A 21,468-nucleotide genomic window follows, 5' to 3' on the forward strand; every position below is an offset into this window, starting at 1 on the left:
GACTGAGTTCTCTATCCTGATTCGATAAAATTGGTAACCTGAAAATGCATTTTCTGTTTAACAAAGAGCTGGAGAGACATGGAGACTCCCGTTACTGAACAAACACTCTGTAGCAATCCATATCCCAACCTTAAATATCCATCCATTCATCCAACTTCAACCACTTATCTGGAATCGGGTCACGGGTGTAACAGGATCAACAGAGATTTCCAGTGTTCCCTCTCCTGAGCAACATTATCCACTTCCCCCCTGGGGATCCCCAGGCGTTCCCAGGCCAGTGTGGAGATGTAATCCCTCCATCTGGTCTTTGGTCTGCCAGGGGACCTGTCCCCAGTGGGACGAGTAATCGTGCTTCTATGCACGAATACCTCCCTAGGGAGACTCTCGGGAGACATCGTACTACGGTAGATGCCCAAACCACCTAAGCTGGCTCTTTTCCAAGCGTAGGAGCAGCGGTTCTGCTCCAAGTCTCTCTCGGGTGACTGAACTTCTCACCCTATCTCTAAGGGAGATGCCAGCCACCGGTCTGAGGAAACTCATTTCAGCCGATTGTATCCACAACAAGGTCAGGACCCAAACATTATGACCATAGGTGAGAGTAGGAACGAAGATTGCTCGGTAGACAGAGAGCTTTGCCTTGTGGCTCAACTCTCTTTTCGTCACAACAGTGTGATTCAGCGACTGCAATACCGCTCCTGCTACAGTACTCCAATTCTCCGGCTGATCTCCTTCTCCGTCTTCCCCTTTCTCTCATTTGTGAACAAGACCCTGATATACATAAACTCCTTCACCTGGGGCAAAGTCTCATTCCCTACTTGGAGTGCACAATCCAGAGAACCATGGCCTCAGATTTGGAGATGCTGATCCAGCCACCGCATACTCTGCTGCGAACCGATCCAGTGCATTGGCCCGTGACCTTCAAAATTCCTTTTCTATTTATAAAGAGCTGTAGAGATGGGAAAACCTCAGTTACTGAACAAACACTATACTGTAGCAATTATTAGTATCAGATCATAGAGCTATTTAAAACTTATTTTAACTACAGCGCCTTTGAGCTCTATTTTGAAAATAGTGAAAATAGCCAAACTACAAGCTCCCAAAACATCGCATTTGCTTTGTGGTGTGTTGTGAGCTTGTAGATCTGCTATTTTCACAATTTTTTAAGATTAATAAAAAAAATCTGCTTCCTTCGCTGGCAAAGGAGGCAGACACAGCCACAGAGCTGCGGTACCGATATATACAGTATAACAAAACGTACATATCACACTGGGGTGGCAGATGCTTTGTGAGATGAACAAACATGCTAGGGTAGATATATGTCTACCCAGGGGCACATACAGTAGGCCTCCATGGGAGACTGTTGCCTGCTGCCTTGTGCAGAGCTCTTGAATGGGGTCAGTAAATATCACCCCTCACCCTTCCAATGCCTTCCTCTACTTCATGCACACAGCACATATGCCTATATAAATCGTGTTCCAGGAGGCGTCGTGTCCACGGTGTTCATATTTTTCACTCCCACCTCAGCCACCATACTGTATGATATTCTTTTCACTTGAATGCCAACAATGGCCAATTAATCCACTGATTTCCATTGGACGCCACTAAACGAGACAGACAAAAGAGAACACATGTCATGATTTTCCCTCTAACTGGATTGTTAGTGAGTAATGGCTGTCCTCTGAGAGGGTTCTACTGGAGCTGTGTTGTGAGTAATGGATGAGGGCTCTAGATTGGCTTAATGCAACAGTGATTTAATAAAATCCAGCAGACAAAGCACCATGGCCTGGGGGGTTTGTGTTTATGAGTACAGGGGGAGGGAAAACACTACACAATGTCTTGCATATTTCCTTTTAAGCACTAAATTCACCATCCCAACTGGCTTTTGAAAATGATAATAATAATAATAATAAAAATAATATATATATGGTCCTTCAATACATGTATTTTATATATATATATATATATATATATATATATATATATATATATATATCCTGGAAGGATGAGATCATTTTGAAGAGAAGATCTTTTAAAAGGGACTTCTTACCCGTGAATCCTATATTTATCTCAATTTCTTGGCAATAAATCCTGTGTTTTCACTAGCAATTCAACACAAGCTCAGAGGCAATATTGAGGCCGCAAATATCACACCAGCTGAGGGCCAAACCATGCTAGTATGCTATCTGTCCTATAATGTATTTTTGCCACCAGCCTTTAAGTTATCTTTAGATTTGAGATGAGTGTGACAAGTGACAACATGTCTAAACGAATAATTCTAAATGTATAACACAACAAAACAACTGAGTCTGAAGATGTGTTTCCCCCCAGGTAAATATTCAGTGCCAGTAATAATATTACTGTATTGTCTCTTGAAATATTGCAACTATACTGTCACCACTTTAAATGTTGGGAACATTATTTATCCGAACACCCTTTTCCTAGTGCAGCAGCATTATAGAGCAAGCATCTACAGTTTCTATCAATTAACATGATATTACTGTACCTTACTTGAGTAGTTATTAACTTTTACTCCACTACATTTCACAGGCAAATCTTGTACTTTTACTCCACAATTATTATTGAAATATTATTATTATTATTATTATTTTTGTTAAGTAATACAAATCAGCCCCACATGTATAAGGCTGCAACCTTAGAGTGCACACATTAATGCATTACAATCCAAAATATGATTGTGTAATGGAACATAATGAGCACTTTTGCGTTTGGTACTGCCAAACTCAAATTTCACTCAAGTAAAGTTTTGAATGCAGGACTTTTACTTACAGGTATTTACATGTACATTAAGTAAAAGTAAAATAATCGGAGTACTTCTTCCACCACTACTGCATTCATTATTTAAGCTAGCAGTTACAACACTAAAGCACACTAGTGTTCAATAGTTCACTAATGTTCAGGGAAAGTATATACCATACTCTCCCCTGATATGATGTGTTGGTCTATTTGCCTTCCATTCAGCCTGTTTTCTCAATGGGCCAGATGGAAGATGGACTCCTGCTGAAATACTGGGACAGATGTTTCAGCACTGTAAGAGGGGCTTTGCATTATGCACACATTTGCTTTTTTTATTTATTTTTTACCCTGCCTGCCTGTGGGTTATAGCTTGCATGAGATTAGCTGAACTTAAAAGTATTTCTCTGGTATGAATGCTGCCATTCATCAAAAAAGACTGGCTTATGACTGAAGCCTAAATCAAACTAATCCCAGACAGAAAAACATTGTAATGCGCAGCAAACGTGGTGATTTCAGTGAAGCAGGCAGGCTACTGTATTGCTTTTCAATTCCCCAAGGGGAAATGTTGCCGCGTTACACGGAAACTTCAGCACCATGGACAGCGCAGCAGTCACAGAATCGTTGTTAATTTCATTCATAGCTCTAAAGGAGACCCCAGACAGTTAAACAATTCTAATCGTATTGAAAGAACAAAGGGGAAACGATTATTTACACAAAATGTGCAGTAAATGACAACTACACTAAATCCCTTCTTTGTAGAAACGTAGTAGGCTACGTTTCCGATTATGTCTCGCTACACGTGCAACGCTGGGAATTAACCTTACTGGATGGTGGAATAAGCCCCCAGGGAGAAACGTCACACCCCTTGGCATATGAAGCCTGGTCCGCTCTGTTCGCCCAACACACACCGCTACAGAGGACGTCAAGATCCCATCCATCTTCAACGAGAAATGGTTCGCGAACTGGATCTGACCCAAGCTATCCTCCCCGATTCCGTGCGTTTCGGTGAGGAGGCATTTAAATGCTCTGGTACGCACGCAGGCTGAGGAACTCTTCGATGCAAACTATAGGAAAGGTAATTGAAAGTAGAGTAGTAGCCTACTTGCTCCGAGTATGATTTGGGGAGAAGAAAATATCAGCCAGCAACTGTAACTTTTACTCAAGATCCTGGGATATTCCGTGTCCAAACATGCCTGTGCGAAGAGGTCACGTTGCGCCACAAAACACGTTTCTTGGAATAATAATACGGAAATTCGAAGGGCAAAGTAAGTATTTGATAAAAAATTACATTCCGTGGCTATAGGCTAATGTAACAACGTTTAATTGTACAGTATGAATGTCTTTATTTAGCTTTATAAAAGAATATTCTGGTTGAAAGCTTAGCGTACTTGTCTAAATGAGCAATGCTTAGTCAGTGTAAGAATATTTCCACAGCATATAAGTGAGATTTATAGTTTCACTGGTTAATGTTCATTGGTTACTTAAAACATTATTTAAGTAAGGTAAAGCTATTCTTTATGTATCACATACTTGCATTGAATATATATATATATATATATATATATATATATATATATATATATATATATATATATATATATAGATATATAGATATAGATATATAGATATAGATAGCTAGATAGATAGATAGATAGATACAGTATAAAGGTGTGTGTGTGTATATATATATATATATATATATATATATATATATATATATATATATATATATATATACATACATACACACACACACACACACACACACACACACACACACACACACACACACACACACTGTATATGTATTGTGCGTAGATAGATAGATATAGATATATAGATACAGTATAAAGGTATATATATATTGTATATGTATTGTGTGTGTGTGTGTGTGTGTGTGTGTGTGTGTGTGTGTGTGTGTGTGTGTGTGTGTGTGTGTGTGTGTGTGTGTGTTGGCTTATTATAGCTGTTTTCTTTCCTATCATTATATATAGATAGATATATATTTAATATTTCCATGATATGACACCAATAAAGGTTGAGAGGGGTCAAATGTTCCACAGCAAATAGCCCAGACAATTGTCGTTTGTTCTTGCAGATCGGAAATTTGTGATAGCCAATGCCAGGGTGGAGAACTGTGCGATCATCTATTGCAACGATGGCTTCTGCGAGATGACCGGCTTCTCCCGACCGGACATTATGCAGAGGCCTGTGACCTGTGACTTCCTCCATGGCCAGCTGACCGACAGCCATGCCATCAGCGAGGTTGCCCAAGCTCTGCTCGGATCCGACGAGCGCAAGGTGGAGATCACCTACCACCGCAAAGATGGTGAGTCAGTGACCTGCTGCTACAGTGTATTGCTGTGTGTCACACACAGCAATACACCGTGGAATCCTGTGTTCATTTAACTGCCAGTGAGAGTATAAAATTGGGACTCTTCTTATGGGTCCTTTTTTATATTTTTTATCAGTGGTTTTCAGCCAGTGGTCCGGAGACCACCAGTGGTCTTGAGACCACCATTGGTCCTTGAGGGGGTTCCAGGTGGTCCCCAGCTAAATGATGGAGAGTTGGTAACCAAATGGACCCTTGTAGATCTTTTACTCTTGAGTGTAAAATGAAACCAAATGGACCCGTAAATTATTGTTAAACATCTTCCTTACTTAATTTACAAAAAGTCAACACAATTACAGAATGTAGAAGAATTTTGCCTGTTTTCTCTCCTATACCATATCAATACAGCATGGAATTGTGGACAAAATCCTCCAACGATAACAAAATATTCGAAGTTTTGGGTCTGAGAGGCTACATCTCATCAAACGGTGGTCCACAGCTCACATGGCCAATAAATAATGGACCTTGGTATGAAAAGGGTTTAAAGGAGTAGTTCACCCCCAAAATGACTTTTTTTCTATTGATTAGTCACGCCATGGAGAGTAGAGTTCAATAATATTTTTTGTTTTTTGTCACATTCCTAAGACAAAAATGTGATAACAATAAATTTACCCCCATTCGTTCCGGATGGGGACCCGTTTCGAAACGGGTCCCCATCCGGAATCAATGGGGGTAAAACAAATTTTTGTCTTAGGAATGTGACAAAAACCCAAAAATATTATTGAACTCTACTCTCCATGGCGTGACTAATCAATAGAAAAAAAGTCATTTTGGGGGTGAACAACTACTCCTTTAAAACCACTGCTCTACATGGTTAAATTAACGCTCCAGATTTGACAGTGTACTCTGACGCAGGGACATAATGTCCATGTTGTCCCTGAGAGTTCACCTAGTTCACCTGCTCAATATATCCATCCCATAATGTAACCTGTCATTCTGAGCACTGGCCCTGGCCCTGGCAGAACAAGACATTGCCCTTGATAGGCAAAAACAGCGAGGATATTCTATATTACACAGTAAAATCCTGAGTGTTCATTTAACTCTGAGAGTGTGCAAATGTGTGTACAGGCTGAGTTACGGTACACATGTAGTGCTCATCTTTACGTTTATTGACTGGTGTGGAGCTGCGTGTGTACGTTTTACTGTTGTAATGCAGTGAGGGGGAGCAATAATGAACTAGTACCCACCGCATTATGAAAGAGGTCTACTGTAATAATTTGCATGGCAGGTACCACAACATTGACACAACTGGTCTCAACTGGTGTATTAAGACCAGACCAGACACAGGAGTGGAATTACATGTGCCGTTATATTTGGCACCCACATTTCACACAGCATCATAGGGACGGGTGCCTCAATTAAGTACTGGTTGCCAAACGTGTGATTTGTAGCTCCTGTTGGCCTTGTGGCTAAGATGCGTACAACAGAGACCAGATCGCAGCTGACACGATCAGGAGGGGCTTGGTGAAGTGCCATGATGACATGGTGCCGTTTTGTCTGCTGTGACAGGCCAGAACAGTGACAGGCAGGCAGCGAAGGAGCAAGTTAGAAAGGCAGAGGAAGAGTGAGAGTGAAAGAGAAGGACAGCAAGTTAATTTGTACTGCACCTGTTTCCCTTTGAATTCCAGACTGCTTTGATGAAGAAATACTTGAATATATTTTGCTCTACATGCAGTCTCCACTTGTCCAGCATGTAGAATGAGTTCAGTATACCGGTACACTTATGTTGTTGTGCCTTTTGCTCCCATGCAGTGTACAGTAGGTATAACTATATATACTGTATATGTGATATTTAACTGTATAACTGAACTGTACAACTCTCCGTTGTACAGTTCAACATTCTCCTAGAGGTGTACTGTGTGTTTCATACTCACAGCAGATTTGCTATACAAAAATCCCTTGTGTTATACTGTACGCTAACTATTTTGGTCTTTGGTGTTGCACCTGTACCCCTGCCATTTGTAAAGGGGTTGTCATACTGTACATTTTCACACAAATCCTAGTCCTTGGTTAACTGCTGAGGCAGCAGTCATGCTGTCTCCTCCTGCCATCCTTGGGCAAGGTTCTTTATGGTCAGCATGATATAGCCCTTTAAAGTCAATGCAAAATTACCCCTTCCAGAATGCAACAAGATGAGAGGTTTTTATAGTTGGAATGATTGGCATAGTTGGCATTTGACTCTTTAGAAGCAAATATTGCTGCATTTCCGCATTTCTTTATTTATAGAAAAGCAGTTAGCCTTCTTGCACTGCGAAAGGACAACTTTGTGCCTTTAAACTCATATTCCAGTTGATGAACTAATATGGACTATTTAGTTTCAAATGATAGCCTCAGTGCATTAGCATTTTTGAGATTTTATTTAATCATTAAAAAGGGGCAGGCATTTTGAAATTTTCATCATGATCTTGATGAAATTCTAGGCCATAGATGCATGTTTAATCTTGCATCAGCAGCCGTCGGCCCAAGCCTTTTTTCAGCTAATCAAGGGGAAAACCTGAGCCAGATGCTGCGACTCCGCTTGAATAGATGGTTTCAGGAACCTGCAAGACAATTACACAAAGTACTCCAGGGACCGCCGGCGACGACTCTCCCGGCTCAGCTCGTGACAAGTAGGATTTCAAGGCAACTTCACCTAAGCCTTTATACTTCACCGATGAAGTGTCATGTGACATGTAGCTTGACAAAAATAATGTTTGCAACTTTTTTCACTTGAAAACACATTATTTCTGTCGTGTGACAGCATGTCCCCAAAAAGTGCAAATCAGGCTTTAGTCTCCCGTGCTCTGAGTGCTACGCCGTCTACACTTCATCTGTCTGTAATGCGTGGCAGCGCAAGGATCCACAGAAGCCTTCCCAACATAATCGTTACCCCCTTCCCTTCCCAATCCTCCCTGGTGTGCATCGAGGCTTCAGGACACGACTCTTAATACTCCTCAGAGGAAGCTACAGTGAGCGGCTGTGCTCATGAATAAAGATGTCAGGGCTGACAGTGTGGTGACTGGGAATGAGCAGCTTACAGAGCAAATGCATTAAATGCGTAGAGAGGACACAATCCACATGCTCCCACAGCTATAGGGGGAATGCAAATGAAACATTCATGACATCCTTGAGCGCCATAGTGCTATTGATTCAAGTTGGATCCTCTACAAACTGAAGCTGATGGGGTGGAAAGTAGCTGTGTACCACCATGTCTCCTCTCTTGACCCCATTTTAAGCTATCAGTGCCCATACAAATCAGTTAATCCCTCATATTAAACAGGTCATTTAGCTAAAGCCCTCTATATTTCCACGCACCTACTATAAGTCACAAACCACACATCATCCATGTTGACAAGAGAACCGAAAATGTATCAACATGGGGTGGGGGGGTGGGGGAGATGCCCAGAGAGAGAGAATGAACTTTGAAAGGTGAAGACATTATTAACTAGCATTACATCAGGTATGACTCACAAGACTCGGGAGCCTGCAAGTGTGTTCTCGCTTGCACTCCACTCTCTGTCTCTTTTGCACTTTTACACACACGCATGCACTCCCAAATGTATGCACACACACACACACACACACACACACACACACACACACACACACACACACACACACACACACACACACACACACACACACACACACACACACACACACACACACACACACACACACACACACACACCCACACACACACACACACCTCACCCTCCTATCTTTAGACTTAGTTGGAAAGTAAAATGCACTGTCAGGGTTTGCGGCTGACATCAGGGACAATGAAGTTTTGGTCAAAGTGTTAAGCTTCTTACGACTTACGCATACAGTACATTAGATGTAGCGGCACTTTGCAGAGCACATACATTAAAACAGCACTGGCACAGCAAAGTCACAAGGGCATTTCCACTTTATTGTTGTTGTTGCCAGGGTTGGATGTATAAGAGGACATGTGGTTAACAATAGACACAATAGAAGAGGCCCCAGGGGCCCCTTCCTTTGGTTCTAACATCAGTGCATGTTGAAAATGTCCACGGTTCCTGTTGTGTCTTTAGAACAAGGACCGTGGCGTGCACCCAAGACTAGTATATTGTTGAACTACTGTACTCTTTGACGAGTGCTCCTCTTTCTTTTTCTGAAGTATCCTGTTGTGTCTGACATCAGTTCATGTTGATCTCCATATGTGCATTTGACTCCATATGTGCATTAGACAGCCCCCGGTGGTGGTCCACTGACCGACCGACTGACCCTCCCACCATTTCAGGGACGTGCAGAGAATGTTAGAGGGTCAGGGGCTGAAATTTGTAAAGGGGCCTTTTGGTGGAAATATCGAAAATAGCAGACCTCCAAGCTCACAACGCCTCACAGTGCGACGCGTTGTGAGCTTGGAGGTCGACTATTTTTGGTGCGTGATACCACACTGAACTAAGCATAATCAAGTCAATACTGGAGATGTGACGTAACAGCATGGATTTCTACACAGAGAGGGCAATTATTTCAACATAAGATGCTGCATTCAAGTTCAGGAGAGTTTGGACAAGGCAATTCTCTTGAATGCTGCCTTCAGGTATGGCATGGAAACAGGGCATTTGCATTTCTTTCTCCATAGTAAAAACTGCATTCATGGTCTGGATAGGGCACTTTTTACAGACAGATAAAAGGGCAGGGGCTGAAGCCCCTTTTGATGTCTATGTGTGCACGTGCCTGCACCATTTTAATATAGGATAGGATTGGTGGGATATCAAAAGCAGAGGCATGGATTTCCCTCTCCATCCTCGAGCAAAACTAACTGTTGTGTTACCAATAGCCTGCCATATACTGGAACGTCTGGAAAGGTTGCGGGGGGAAAAAAAGGCGTGCCTCCCCTCAACCTCCCCAAAAGATTATGCATAATCAATGAGATAAATGCTTTCCCTTACTGCCGTTGTAAAACTATCCTATTCCTCGGGGTGTAATAATACTTTGTAACTGAATGAGACTTAACAAAAGGAAGCTGACACCGCTCAGCGCAGGGAAGTTAAATGGATAATGGCTACATAACAGCCGCAGCTTAGCTTAGCTAACCACGCTGAATGATCTGGGCCATGTGCTACGCGTGGGTGCAGGGTTTCATAGGAGACTCCCCTCCGAGGGGAGTGAAGGACCTCCTGCCCCATGCTGAGGGGGGGGGGGGGGGGGGTCCGGTAGTGGTGAGGCGGAGGGTCCAGGGGACACTGGGTGCCCACTGAGCACGAGGTGTTCCGCAGAGAAACTTGGATGGCTGCTCTCAAAAGGAAAAGCACATGCATTTTTCATCGTTCTCGGTCCTCTTTGGTTTCTCACGGCACGTGCTGAAACGCATCCAGAGCTTTCCTTTATTATCATGTTCAGGGATGTTTGTTTGAGTTGAAGTAAGCCCATTCAAGTTATGATGAGAAGATTGCCATAACTATAAAATATAAAATAATAAAAATGTTTAAAGATCAGGTTTAATTGGGGATGAAGTCACAGCAAAGCTAAACTTTTCTCTTTTCATCATGAAAATATCTGATGACACGGTGTAACTTTACCTTGTCTTAAAGAGAAAACATAGTGTAGCTGATAATTATTACGTTAATTATAGCAAGACAAGCATAATCTATTCTACAAAGGGGTGATTTGCAAGCATGGCTGTCCCTAATTAGGATGTGAAACAAAGTGTATTAGTTAGCAGATGGAGCTTTGAACGTCACAACGGAACAAGCCTCACTTACGATAGGAATTCATATTTTCATCTCATGGGATGCTGATACCGTAGGAAGTAATCCATTAGTCGTGCCAAATCCATCTGGGTTTTTCCCCTCTTAATCAGTTACTTTAAGCTAATGACAGATTTGAACTTCCTTCGCATTTAGTCTGAGTTTATGCCAACGTTCATTCTGAACTGAGGTGAAAAACCATGGGGCACAGAATATAGAACTGAGAACGGCAGACATAAATGCTATGCACTTAAACCTAATGTTGCTAGTTAGCCTTGATGGCTTGGAAGACACTGATTGAAGATGAAATTAGGCCGGGCTGTGTGGCTTACAGCAGTATCAGTGAGGCGAGATATTGCCACTTAAGGCAAAAAAGAGTAAACAAAGGGTTAGCTTGCATGCCCTCTCTCAACATGCCCCAGTCCCGATTGACTATGCCCCAGTGAAGTTGCGTATCGGCTTAAGCAAAATAGCCCTAAACAATAAACATGTCAGTATTCATTAGAAGCGAGTCCTACCAGGCAGTGGTCTGGAGCTGTAGGCTCCTCTTAAAAAAAAAAGCTGTACAAAATTTGAGTTTGTGTCTTTCCACTGCAGCAGATTCAGATTAATGTGAAGCTCCACGACATTCTGTTGTTTTGAATAAAGAATATTCTTTTTAAATGCTGGTAAATGAAAGTGCATAGTTGCTTTTTGTACTGCATTTTTTGCATAAATTACAGAGTCGTCCGAACATGACGTTTGATCTTTGAGTCCTCATTAGAGTAGCATAAAAGATTCCATGATTAAGTGGCAGGGTTTTATTAATAATTCATGATGGAAATAGAATCTACTGTAATGAAATTTCCATCATGAACAGTGCGCTGATCTACACACAATGACTATTCATTCCCACAGGTGCAAAAGGCTCTGCTCGGCCAGCACGGGAAAGCGTTCGCTTGTGGTCTGTTGATGTGAAGGAATGAATGGAGTCATCCCTCTTTCATTGACATAAAACTACTGCACAGTGGGGGGATGCTAGTCATGTCATGCATGTTTTTCCTCACTGCCCATAGTTAAGCCTCTCAGCTTATCAGTGTGTTGGGCATATACGGCATGTTTGAAGAATTAATCTGCATTCCTGCTGCCATCAGCCTCAGTGCTAGATCATCTACTATACCGGTGCAAGCATGAGAACATTAGACAGACCATTTAGAGTCAACATTGGACAATGACTTCGATCACAGCTCCCCATTTCTGCAGCAGCAGGATAAATTGGACAATATAATGAAGACAAATAGCACATCTGCTTCTGTTTAGGACTCTAATTGACATACTCCTTCTTGACTGAGTTGTTAGATTTATAGCTAGTTTTACCTTGTAGGATACAAATAATTGGGATGAGAGAGGAAATCCGTGAGCTGTGTTTCTTTGTCTTGTAGAATTAAATGTTTTGCACAACCACTCATAATGACCATACTACCTGTATGTGTAATCCTGGTATCCCTGTTTTGGGCATGTTAATATTCGGCAGTAGGCACACATTTTCAAAATAGTTTCAAACATTTATGTAATTTTCTAAAAGACCGAAAATAGCAGATCTGCATGCTCACAACGCATCACATTGTGCCGCGTTGTGAGCTTGTAGATCAACTGTTTTCGCTATTAATTGTACAATAAAGTATATAGCACTTAAACGGATATTTCACTTTCAAACATGTTTGTAACTTCAAACTCCCTTTTAACCACGATAGATTAATTGAAAACACCCGTCCTTGGTGTTACTGATATTGTCCTTCTATAATGCATGAGGTGGCCATGATTTTTCCATAGCTTTTTTCATGTATTTTTTATATATAACATATTATATGTTTATGGCCGTGACAGTACCACAATTATGAAACACAGGACAGATACAGAAAAAGATATGTGAAAAAAATGTCACAAGCAAGTAAATCGACATGTTAACATGAGACTGAGCTGAAAGATTTAGGTGTCAGTTCTTCCTTGGCCTGGAGGGAATATGTACCGGATGCTCCGTAAATTGTGCAGGCCAATTATAATGAATCGGAATGGAATATGAAAAATCTGACAGATAAAGTAGTTTCACACCGATCGGTCCAGCGGTGGCCGAGATTAGCTGTTCACAGAAAGACGGACGGATGGATGGACTCACAGGAGTGAAAACATCATCCCTTCCCTTTGGCTGTATTGTATATTGTATATTGCCTGGCAGGGATAATTAAATAAGACTGAACATAGGGATTAGGAATAGTACCAAAAACCAATGGAGATCTAGGGTCTTGCTATTATTAACAGGTTATACCAGTAAGACGCCTAAGGGCGAAAAGCGACACCATTTGTCTTGGACATCTGTCTTGGCCATGGATTCTGTTAGTGTGGTTTTCCTAACAGGGCATCATCTGGGATACAATCTTGTTTATGCCCATAAAGATCCCTAACATAATCCCTTTTATGCCCATCCCTTCTCTGAATATCACTGTGATGTCACCTGTTTATGCCCATATATGGAGATCCCTGCTCTGAGTATCGGACATCGCTGTGATGTCACCTGTGATGTCACAGTGATGTGTCCGTGGAACCACAGTGTCCGGCGTTACCTGTCCGTCCGGATTTCCGGACAGACAGCTGTGACGGTTCTGATATTAAACTGCGACCTACGATCGCAATTAAATATAAAAGTAGTCAAGGTGCACTAACAGTATATCAGCAGTATTAACAGTAGTATTAGCAGGTATAAATAGTGTGTACATTATGTCCTGTGGGTAAATATGATCAGTCAATCCAATTATAACGTACAGTACATGTACAGGGACTGATCATGAGAGGTCTGTTCTTGAAATGTTTTCCCAGCAATGTGTGCTAGATCTATTATGGCGTACTGAAAGAACATAATGGGGTGTGGGAGGTGAAGAAAACGCATGAATAGCTCAGAAAGGCTGGCATTCTCCTGCACAAGGCTTACTACCTTCCACTTGTATTTGCCAGAGCCCAATATTGTCGCTGTCTCACAGAAACCTTGTATGTCCAAAACTGTTACTTTTCAGGAAATGGGGGGGGGGGGAAAGAACCTGTGTTCTGATGGATTAATTGTAGTTATAATTTAGTCACAATCTCTTGTACTAATACTTTTCAGAGGCTCAATATCTATAAAACCACCAGGCGGACTTTCACTTTCTAAAATGTTCTAAAACTGATCTACAACTGACAACTTGAAGCATTGGCACATTGGCTATTTTTGCTACATTTGTGTGACATAGTATGACGAAGTAGGGCATTCATTTACGAAAGAAACATAAAAAGTGGAAATATGGAGATACAAGGTTTCTGCCCAACAGAAACAATATTCACTTTGCTGGGTATGGAGAGAAATGAGGTGAGGCTGTGTGCGAGCGAGGGCACACACATGCACGCAGGCACACACGCAGGCACACAAAGAGACACACACACACACACACACACACACACACACACACACACACACACACACACACACACACACACACACACACACACACACACACACACACACACACACATGCATGCATGCAGGGTCTAAAGATAGTCATTCTGCTAGGATATTGAAAGAGGGGTGCGGAGAGAAAGAGCAGACCCTGAAAATGATGACAGAGAACAGTGAAGCTCATATGTTTTGGAGGGCTATTACACACACATAAAAGCAGTAGTGGCGTACTATCCTCCTCTCTGCATGATTCCCCTGACAGTTGTGATATGCTTGTAATACTATATATGCACATAGTACAGAAAAGGAGCAGAGGTGGACCTTGGGAAAATTAATGGGAAACCAAATAGCACCAACAAAAGAAAGATAGATGTAAAGAGGAGAGCCATTATGTGTGCTGTTGAATCAGTATTAAAGGTTATATACAGTGTCAGTATGCCTATGCCTAGACGACCGTACATCCCTCATGCAGAGAGATGTGTAGTGTTTATATTAATGTATTTTTTTGTGTATTTGCCAACATACAGTACATTTGCAGGCATTTAAGAGAGAGCAAGTAAATAAACAACAGAATGCTCAGTGGAGCCATCAGACAAATTGGAAGCTATCCATACGGCCTCTATAGCTCTATTGTACATACAGACATACAGTACAATGATACAATGAGCTCAACAGTCTGGCAGCTATGCACCAGTAAAGATGAGAGATGCATGGGGTGCCTTGTGGCTCAGCCAGTTAGTGCACTGAACCGAACTGATGAACCATGAACTGAACTCTTGAGGACCCGAGTTCGAATCCAACTCCTGTCATGTCTCACATGTCTACCCTGTCTCTCTGTGTTCTCCGTTCTAAATGAAGCATAACATGCCAACCGCAACAAAACAGGAGTGAGGCATATGGTTAATATGCAGAGCATCTTTTAATGGTGGGGAGGAGGGGTGGGTAGCGCAGCGCAGAGGTAAAAACACTCACCCGGGCCACTACCAGAAAGGAGCCGAGACCTGTACAGTTCCCAGCAGCTGTGCCTCCGGCTTTAGCGGTCGCTCAAACGAACACAATTGCCTTTTTTCAAGGGTGGGAACGTAGGAGAGCATCATGTCCTTGCCGTGGCACTAGTGACTCCTGCTGGCTGGTCGGGGTGTCATTTCAGCGGGGAAGGGATCTAGTATGAAACTCGTGGGGTGTCGCTGTCCCGGTGAAACCCCTTGCTGTCAGGTGAAAAGAAGCAGCTGGTGATGCCATGTGCACGGAAGGAGGCACATGGTACAGTAGTCTACACCAGGCCAACATTGGGGGATTGGCAGAGACACATGGGGAAATGGCAAAGACTGAACCAATGTCACCAATAACCAAATTGACATACAAATACAGAAGTGTTAAAAGTACAAAAATTGAAACAAAATTTGTTTCAATTTTTGTACTTTGCAGTGCCATCATTTAATGATGGCACTGCAAAGTACACACAATCCAAGTTCAGGCACAACTGTGATATACAAGTACTTGACTGAGATGCCATAATTTTTCTGCACCTCAATTTGCATTTGCAATGTCACAAAACACCTTGTAATTTATACACATCATGATTCTATTTCGAACATGCATGCTAAAATCCATGCACATATGCCTCTAAAGTGCCAAAAATATCTACTGTGGGCCAAAAAAATCTCATCTTTCATATCCCACCATTGTACCTTATAAGCAGATGACTTGGCCCTCATTCGAAGTCAGGCAGGAAATGAACTGCACAGCTGTATTCAATCAATGTCACAGACTGTCTTTTGCAACAAGCCCTTCTAATCACCATGGCGTGCAGTGAATAGTTCTGCTGATCACAAGACCGGAAGACCCCAACCTTGCTGCCAGGGGCGTCACAAGGGGGGGAAAAGTGGGACTTCCACCACCAAAGTGGGACTTCCAAGGTGGAGGGGCCTTCATTATTTTTAAACTATTGACAAATAGCAGATACAGATACAAGCTCACAGCGTGGCTGTTTTTTGAAAAGTTGTGAAAATGGGTGGAAATATATGTATTTTTTAAGCGAACATTTGTAACTAAAACTTTGCTTCTGGGGGGTCCCTGGAACTAAATATTTTGAGATGGGGGTCTGTGGCCAAATACATATCATTTTGGGGGACCTTCACATGAAAAAGTTTGAGCACCAATGACATAGAAATATAGGTTTTTCAAAAAACCTTAGAAGGATTTGAAATATTCAAAGACAAATTTTCACGATTTTTCAAAAACAGCAGATCTATGAAGAACATTCATGGGGGGCCTGCAGTGAATCCTTGTACCCTGCTTGCTGCTGATTCTAGGTCAGTGGTAGTGTAGCTAGCAACCTTTCCTCCTTTTCTGGATCTTGAAAATCTCAAAAGCGTTCACAGCACACATATCTGACCACTTAACACAGTAACCGTGTTACAGTAAGTGGTCGGCTGGTGGGCCGTGGGCATTTTCAGAGCATGATTATTTCAATGGTCAATCAATCGATTGTGTTCCGGCTTGGATCAATAAAACAGTAACTAGTATACTTTAAGTTCCTATATATCGGTATCACAATTAAAACATATCTTTTTTTAATTCTATTTCTTTGCATGTACAGTATTTTTCTTTTGTATTCATGTTTTGTTATCATTCAAATGTTAGTGTTTTGCCAATGATTTGGGGGCCCACCTGCAATATCCTCACGGCCCACAAGTGGGTCCCCCGGACCACAGGTTGGGGATCACTGTTCTAGGTGATGGAAGAGAAAAACTATTTCCCAACTGAGTTGTTCTCTTAGAGTTCTTTGTGTTTGCAAGGACAATTGAACATTGAGGACCAAATTGGCTTACAAGCTAATGAGGAACACTGACTGAGGTCAGATATGGGCTAATCAACTTCTCAACGATCCAAATTCTGCTGATTTAGCGAGGGACTGAGGAGTGTTCTCTTTGATCCATTTTGGTAGAGGTGACATTCAGCAGGGGACAGGATGAGTGGGGACCCATGGCTCACCCTTTAAGCATGGTATCGTTTTTCCATCTGGTAAGGTGAACTCCAGCCCAAAGAACATTTCTGCTGAATTGACTGTTTTGGCTGGAAATGAGGGGTGGTTTCTGCTCTCGAATGTTGTCTATTGACGGCATTATTGGCCGTAAAAAATGAATTTCCCGTTTCACTGTAATGACTTGTAATGAGTTCTGCTTCCATTCAATTCCATCAAATGAATCCCACGTTCTACTGTAGTTCGGTGTCACTCGATAATTCAATTACATGATTCAATTACATTAATCATTGTTACACTCTGTACATAATGTGCTTAGAAGACACTGTATCCTTGAATCCCCTGAATAATTCAGAGGTGAAAAAGAGATGAATAGAGGTTGTTTCTCCATGTAATGGGGGAGAACCCCCAATGCCCTTGACAAAAAAGACAGTAAATATTTAATGCAGATGCTCATTGCTTTATTCAAAGAACCAAAAAAAAAAAGAAAAGAAGCCCTGACAGCAAGGACAACTGATACCAAACATGCACGCCTGAGAGGCGGTGCAAAGTGGTGCATCTGTATCCCCCCATGCCACGTACGGTACCAATAATCAAAGACAAGCTAAGTTGTATTTTCACACTTCCCCACTTCATTCCTGCATACAGATGCACTTTCACTTCCACTCAGGGGTGTTGCACCAAATTCTGGGCCCTGGGTACAAGGATTCACAGTGGGGCCCCTGTGCTTTAACTATTGAAAAATAGCAGATATACAAGCTCACAGCACGGCACCGAGTGCCGCGCTGCGAGCTTGTAGATCTGCTATTTTTTTTAAATCATGAAAATCTTTGAATATTTCAAATCCTTCTAAGGTTTTTTTGAAAAACCTATGTTTCGATGTCAGTGGAGCTCAAACCTTTTCATGTGCAGGACCCCCAAAATGGTATGTATTTGGCCATGGACCCCCATCTCAAAATATTTCGTTCCAGGGACCCCCCAGAAGCAACATTTGAGTTACAAATGTTCGCTTAAAAAATACATATATTCAAAGATTTGCACACATTTTCACGACTTTTCAAAAATAGCAGATCTACAAGCTCGCAGCGCGGCACTCGGTGCCGCGCTGTGAGCTTGTATATCTGCTATTTTTCAATAGCTAAAGTATAAAATAATTAAGGCCCTCCAACACCTTGGGCCCTAGTAACTCAGTCCCACTTTCCTACCCCTTGTGACGCCCCTGCTTCCACTCCTCTCAAGTGAAAGGAATGATTCAGAGGGATGACATGTCATGCTAGCTGACCTGGAAGTTACATGTGCAAGGCAAGGCAGCATTTCAGTGACGACATCAGTTACTGCCATCTTCCATGTTCTATCAGCGTATCTTCTGTTTTCATTGTATCTCGTTGTTATTCAACATCACATTACTGGTGGGCAGCCATACTGTAGCTAAGCTCCCCGGTTCGTGGCCCCCAGCCCTGGTTTATGTGTTGAAGTGTCGCTTAGCGAGACCCCTTCTGCCCCTCGAGTGCTGTATTAATAGTTAGCTCCTAATTAGGGATGGGACGATAAGCGATATTATCGCTTGTCGCGATAAAAAACACTCATGATAATCGTATCGTGGAGATTTAATTTATCGTGAAATCGTCCTCCGTCATGCACTGGGATCAATTCACCTTTTATTTGCCGAGCTGCATATCCGGTACCATTTAAACCCTCTATAATTGGTAAAAGGTACTTATAATATACATACTTAATACAGTCTTTTTTTCACTCTCTATTATTGTCTCACGATGCGTTGTGAGCTTGTAGATCGGCTATTTTTTGGCAAATGTTCCACCCAAGGATAATGGATTTTGATTATCGTGATAAATAGTAAAAATAATCGTGATATGAAATGTTCATATCGTCCCATACTCCTACTCCTAATAGTTGGGATGGGGAAAGGCTGAGGACAAATGTCACATACTGTATTTAGAAATATACAGGGACAAATGGCGGATTGGCGGCCAAGTTGTTATTTATTTTTATTTTTAATCATTATTATTATTAGAGAAAATTGGTGGTATCATAGGGGCTTGTTATAACCTCTCATGATATCACATACCAACACAACTGCGCTCATTCAGAAAGGGGTGGCTCACATTTTAAACAATTCCCTGCGTGCACATTTCTTTGTTCATTTAACCACATGAACCTTAGTGTCCCTATTCTGGGGCTAACATTCCGCGAAATAGAAGATCTAATAGCAGATCTACGAGCGTAGTATTTTGAGCTAAGACATTTGTTGTAGAAAGGGGAAAAAGGAGGGGGCCAAGTAAAGACAACTGGATGAGTGGGTGACTCCAGTCAAGATAGTATATAGCAGGATATTGCTATATATATAGGATAGAAAAAAGCTAGTACCAGCTGACTTGTACAGAGCATAATATAGTCCACCGAAATATGGCATTCTTTTAGGGATCCTGTTCTAACAAGAGGTCACTATACCGTAGGTGGCTACCTAAACTGACCTTTCAGATATAAAGGCAAACAGAAGTTACTAAAATAACTTAATTTTCGATCTCTTCTTTGTAGTCTTCATTGAATTTTGTAATTAAGTTGGTAAACCTGATAGCATCACCCCCAGACTTGGGTCTACAACGTCTGGGACATGCAATAGTTGAATTTAAATGCATAGCTCAGTTCTTGATATTTTTATTTGATAACGCACTTCCTAAGGTAGCGGTCAAATAACTGAAAATCCTTTTTTAATCAGCACTGCGGTTATTGTGAAATGTCCATGAATGGTATGAGCTAGCCAGTATCTGTTTTTTGATCTGAACCTCTACCCTCCTTTTTTAATTAGACTTACCTAATAAAATGTCTCCCCTTTATGGAAGCTGGTGTAAAACTGTAACGTGAAGGACCTTCCAGCAGAGGAGAGGACCTATCTTACAGATACCAATTTTATCACTGCGTTCTGTATTTAACCCTCATCAATTGTCATTCCACCACCACACAAAGTATTAATTGCTCCAGATCATTTTTTGTTCTCCTGAACATTGACCTTTTCTTTTCTGCTGTGAAAAATAAATAAATAATAATAATTAAAAAAGAAAGTCCAGATCACAACTTGGAGAGTTTTGACGCAAATATCTCCCAAATAAAATAGACCTCTGCTGAGCCAGACCAAGCTGGGATTGTTATATTTAGTAAGACAGCAAGCCTACTGCTAATGAATGCTGCTGGCAGGGTGTCAGTGAGCCCTGAGGAGATTACTGTGAATTCTAGTAATGTGTGTCCTCTGTGAATGCAACAAACCAGACAGACAGACAGACAGACAGACAGACAGACAGACAGACAGACAGACAGACAGACAGACACAGAGACAGACAGACAGACACAGAGACAGACAGACATTTCCATGTGATGGACAAAGGAATGGATCAAATTTTATTCATTTTATTCCATTTATTTCTGTATTAATTAAAAATGAGCTAGCACAGCAAGCAAGCAAGCAAAAAGTATTGGAAAAACACTGCACATAAACCAGACAAACACGATCAAACTGAAATCACTTTAATGTAACTAAGTGATATTTTTAAGTAAAAGCTTTATATTCCGATAGTAATCGTTGCTATAGATAGTTTGTTTAGTAACAGGGGTCTCTTTCCCTGTCTCTCCAACTCTTTAGTAAAGGAGGATACCAATTTAATCCAATCAGCAGTAAGAACCCTACACAGATCATTTATCAGCTCACATTTATAGTGTTCCAATTTTGTCTGCCAATTTTTACGTCTCATCGCTTCCAATTATCATTATTCTTTTTTTATTTGAGGGGGTTGGGGATTTTTACAGCTTTTTCTCGACAATTTAGTGGTTATGCCAATTAATTTCTCCCCACACATTTCTGTGTGTCGTCACGGTTGTACCCTACTGGCTCTCCTGCCAATGAGGAGCCCCCACCGGCAGGAGGACTTATAAGGCCTCCCACCCAACACTCCCTGCCGCCCCAGCCTGTAGATATACTGCACGCGCAGTGACAGTGACCACTGCACACAAAATGTGGCGGAGACAGAGCTACACTTTCTGACAACAGAGAAACACATTACACACACCCAAATGAGTTGGAAAACATGACCAACGACAAAAAACTCCCATACCTACTGGGAGAAATACAGCAATGTGCGAACACAGCAGCAAGATTCGTGAATTG

The 21,468-nt window shown here is 41.7% G+C and overlaps 1 protein-coding gene across 1 annotated transcript in view; it reads left to right on the top strand.

Moving 5' to 3' along the window:
• Positions 1 to 3,943: 3,943 nt before the first annotated feature.
• The window catches only part of kcnh7 (potassium voltage-gated channel subfamily H member 7), a gene marked incomplete at both ends in the record, with an annotated part of 55,590 nt that continues 38,065 nt past the window's right edge, over positions 3,944 to 21,468 (top strand). Inside the window, 2 exons of the mRNA XM_080752771.1 lie at positions 3,944 to 4,019; positions 4,853 to 5,083. Coding sequence (XP_080608897.1) covers positions 3,944 to 4,019; positions 4,853 to 5,083 — 307 coding nt within the window. The remainder of the gene's footprint in view (positions 4,020 to 4,852; positions 5,084 to 21,468) is intronic.

This window comes from Nannobrachium achirus, assembly GCF_963921795.1.
Source record: "Nannobrachium achirus genome assembly, chromosome: 22".
NCBI classification, from domain to species: domain Eukaryota; kingdom Metazoa; phylum Chordata; class Actinopteri; order Myctophiformes; family Myctophidae; genus Nannobrachium; species Nannobrachium achirus.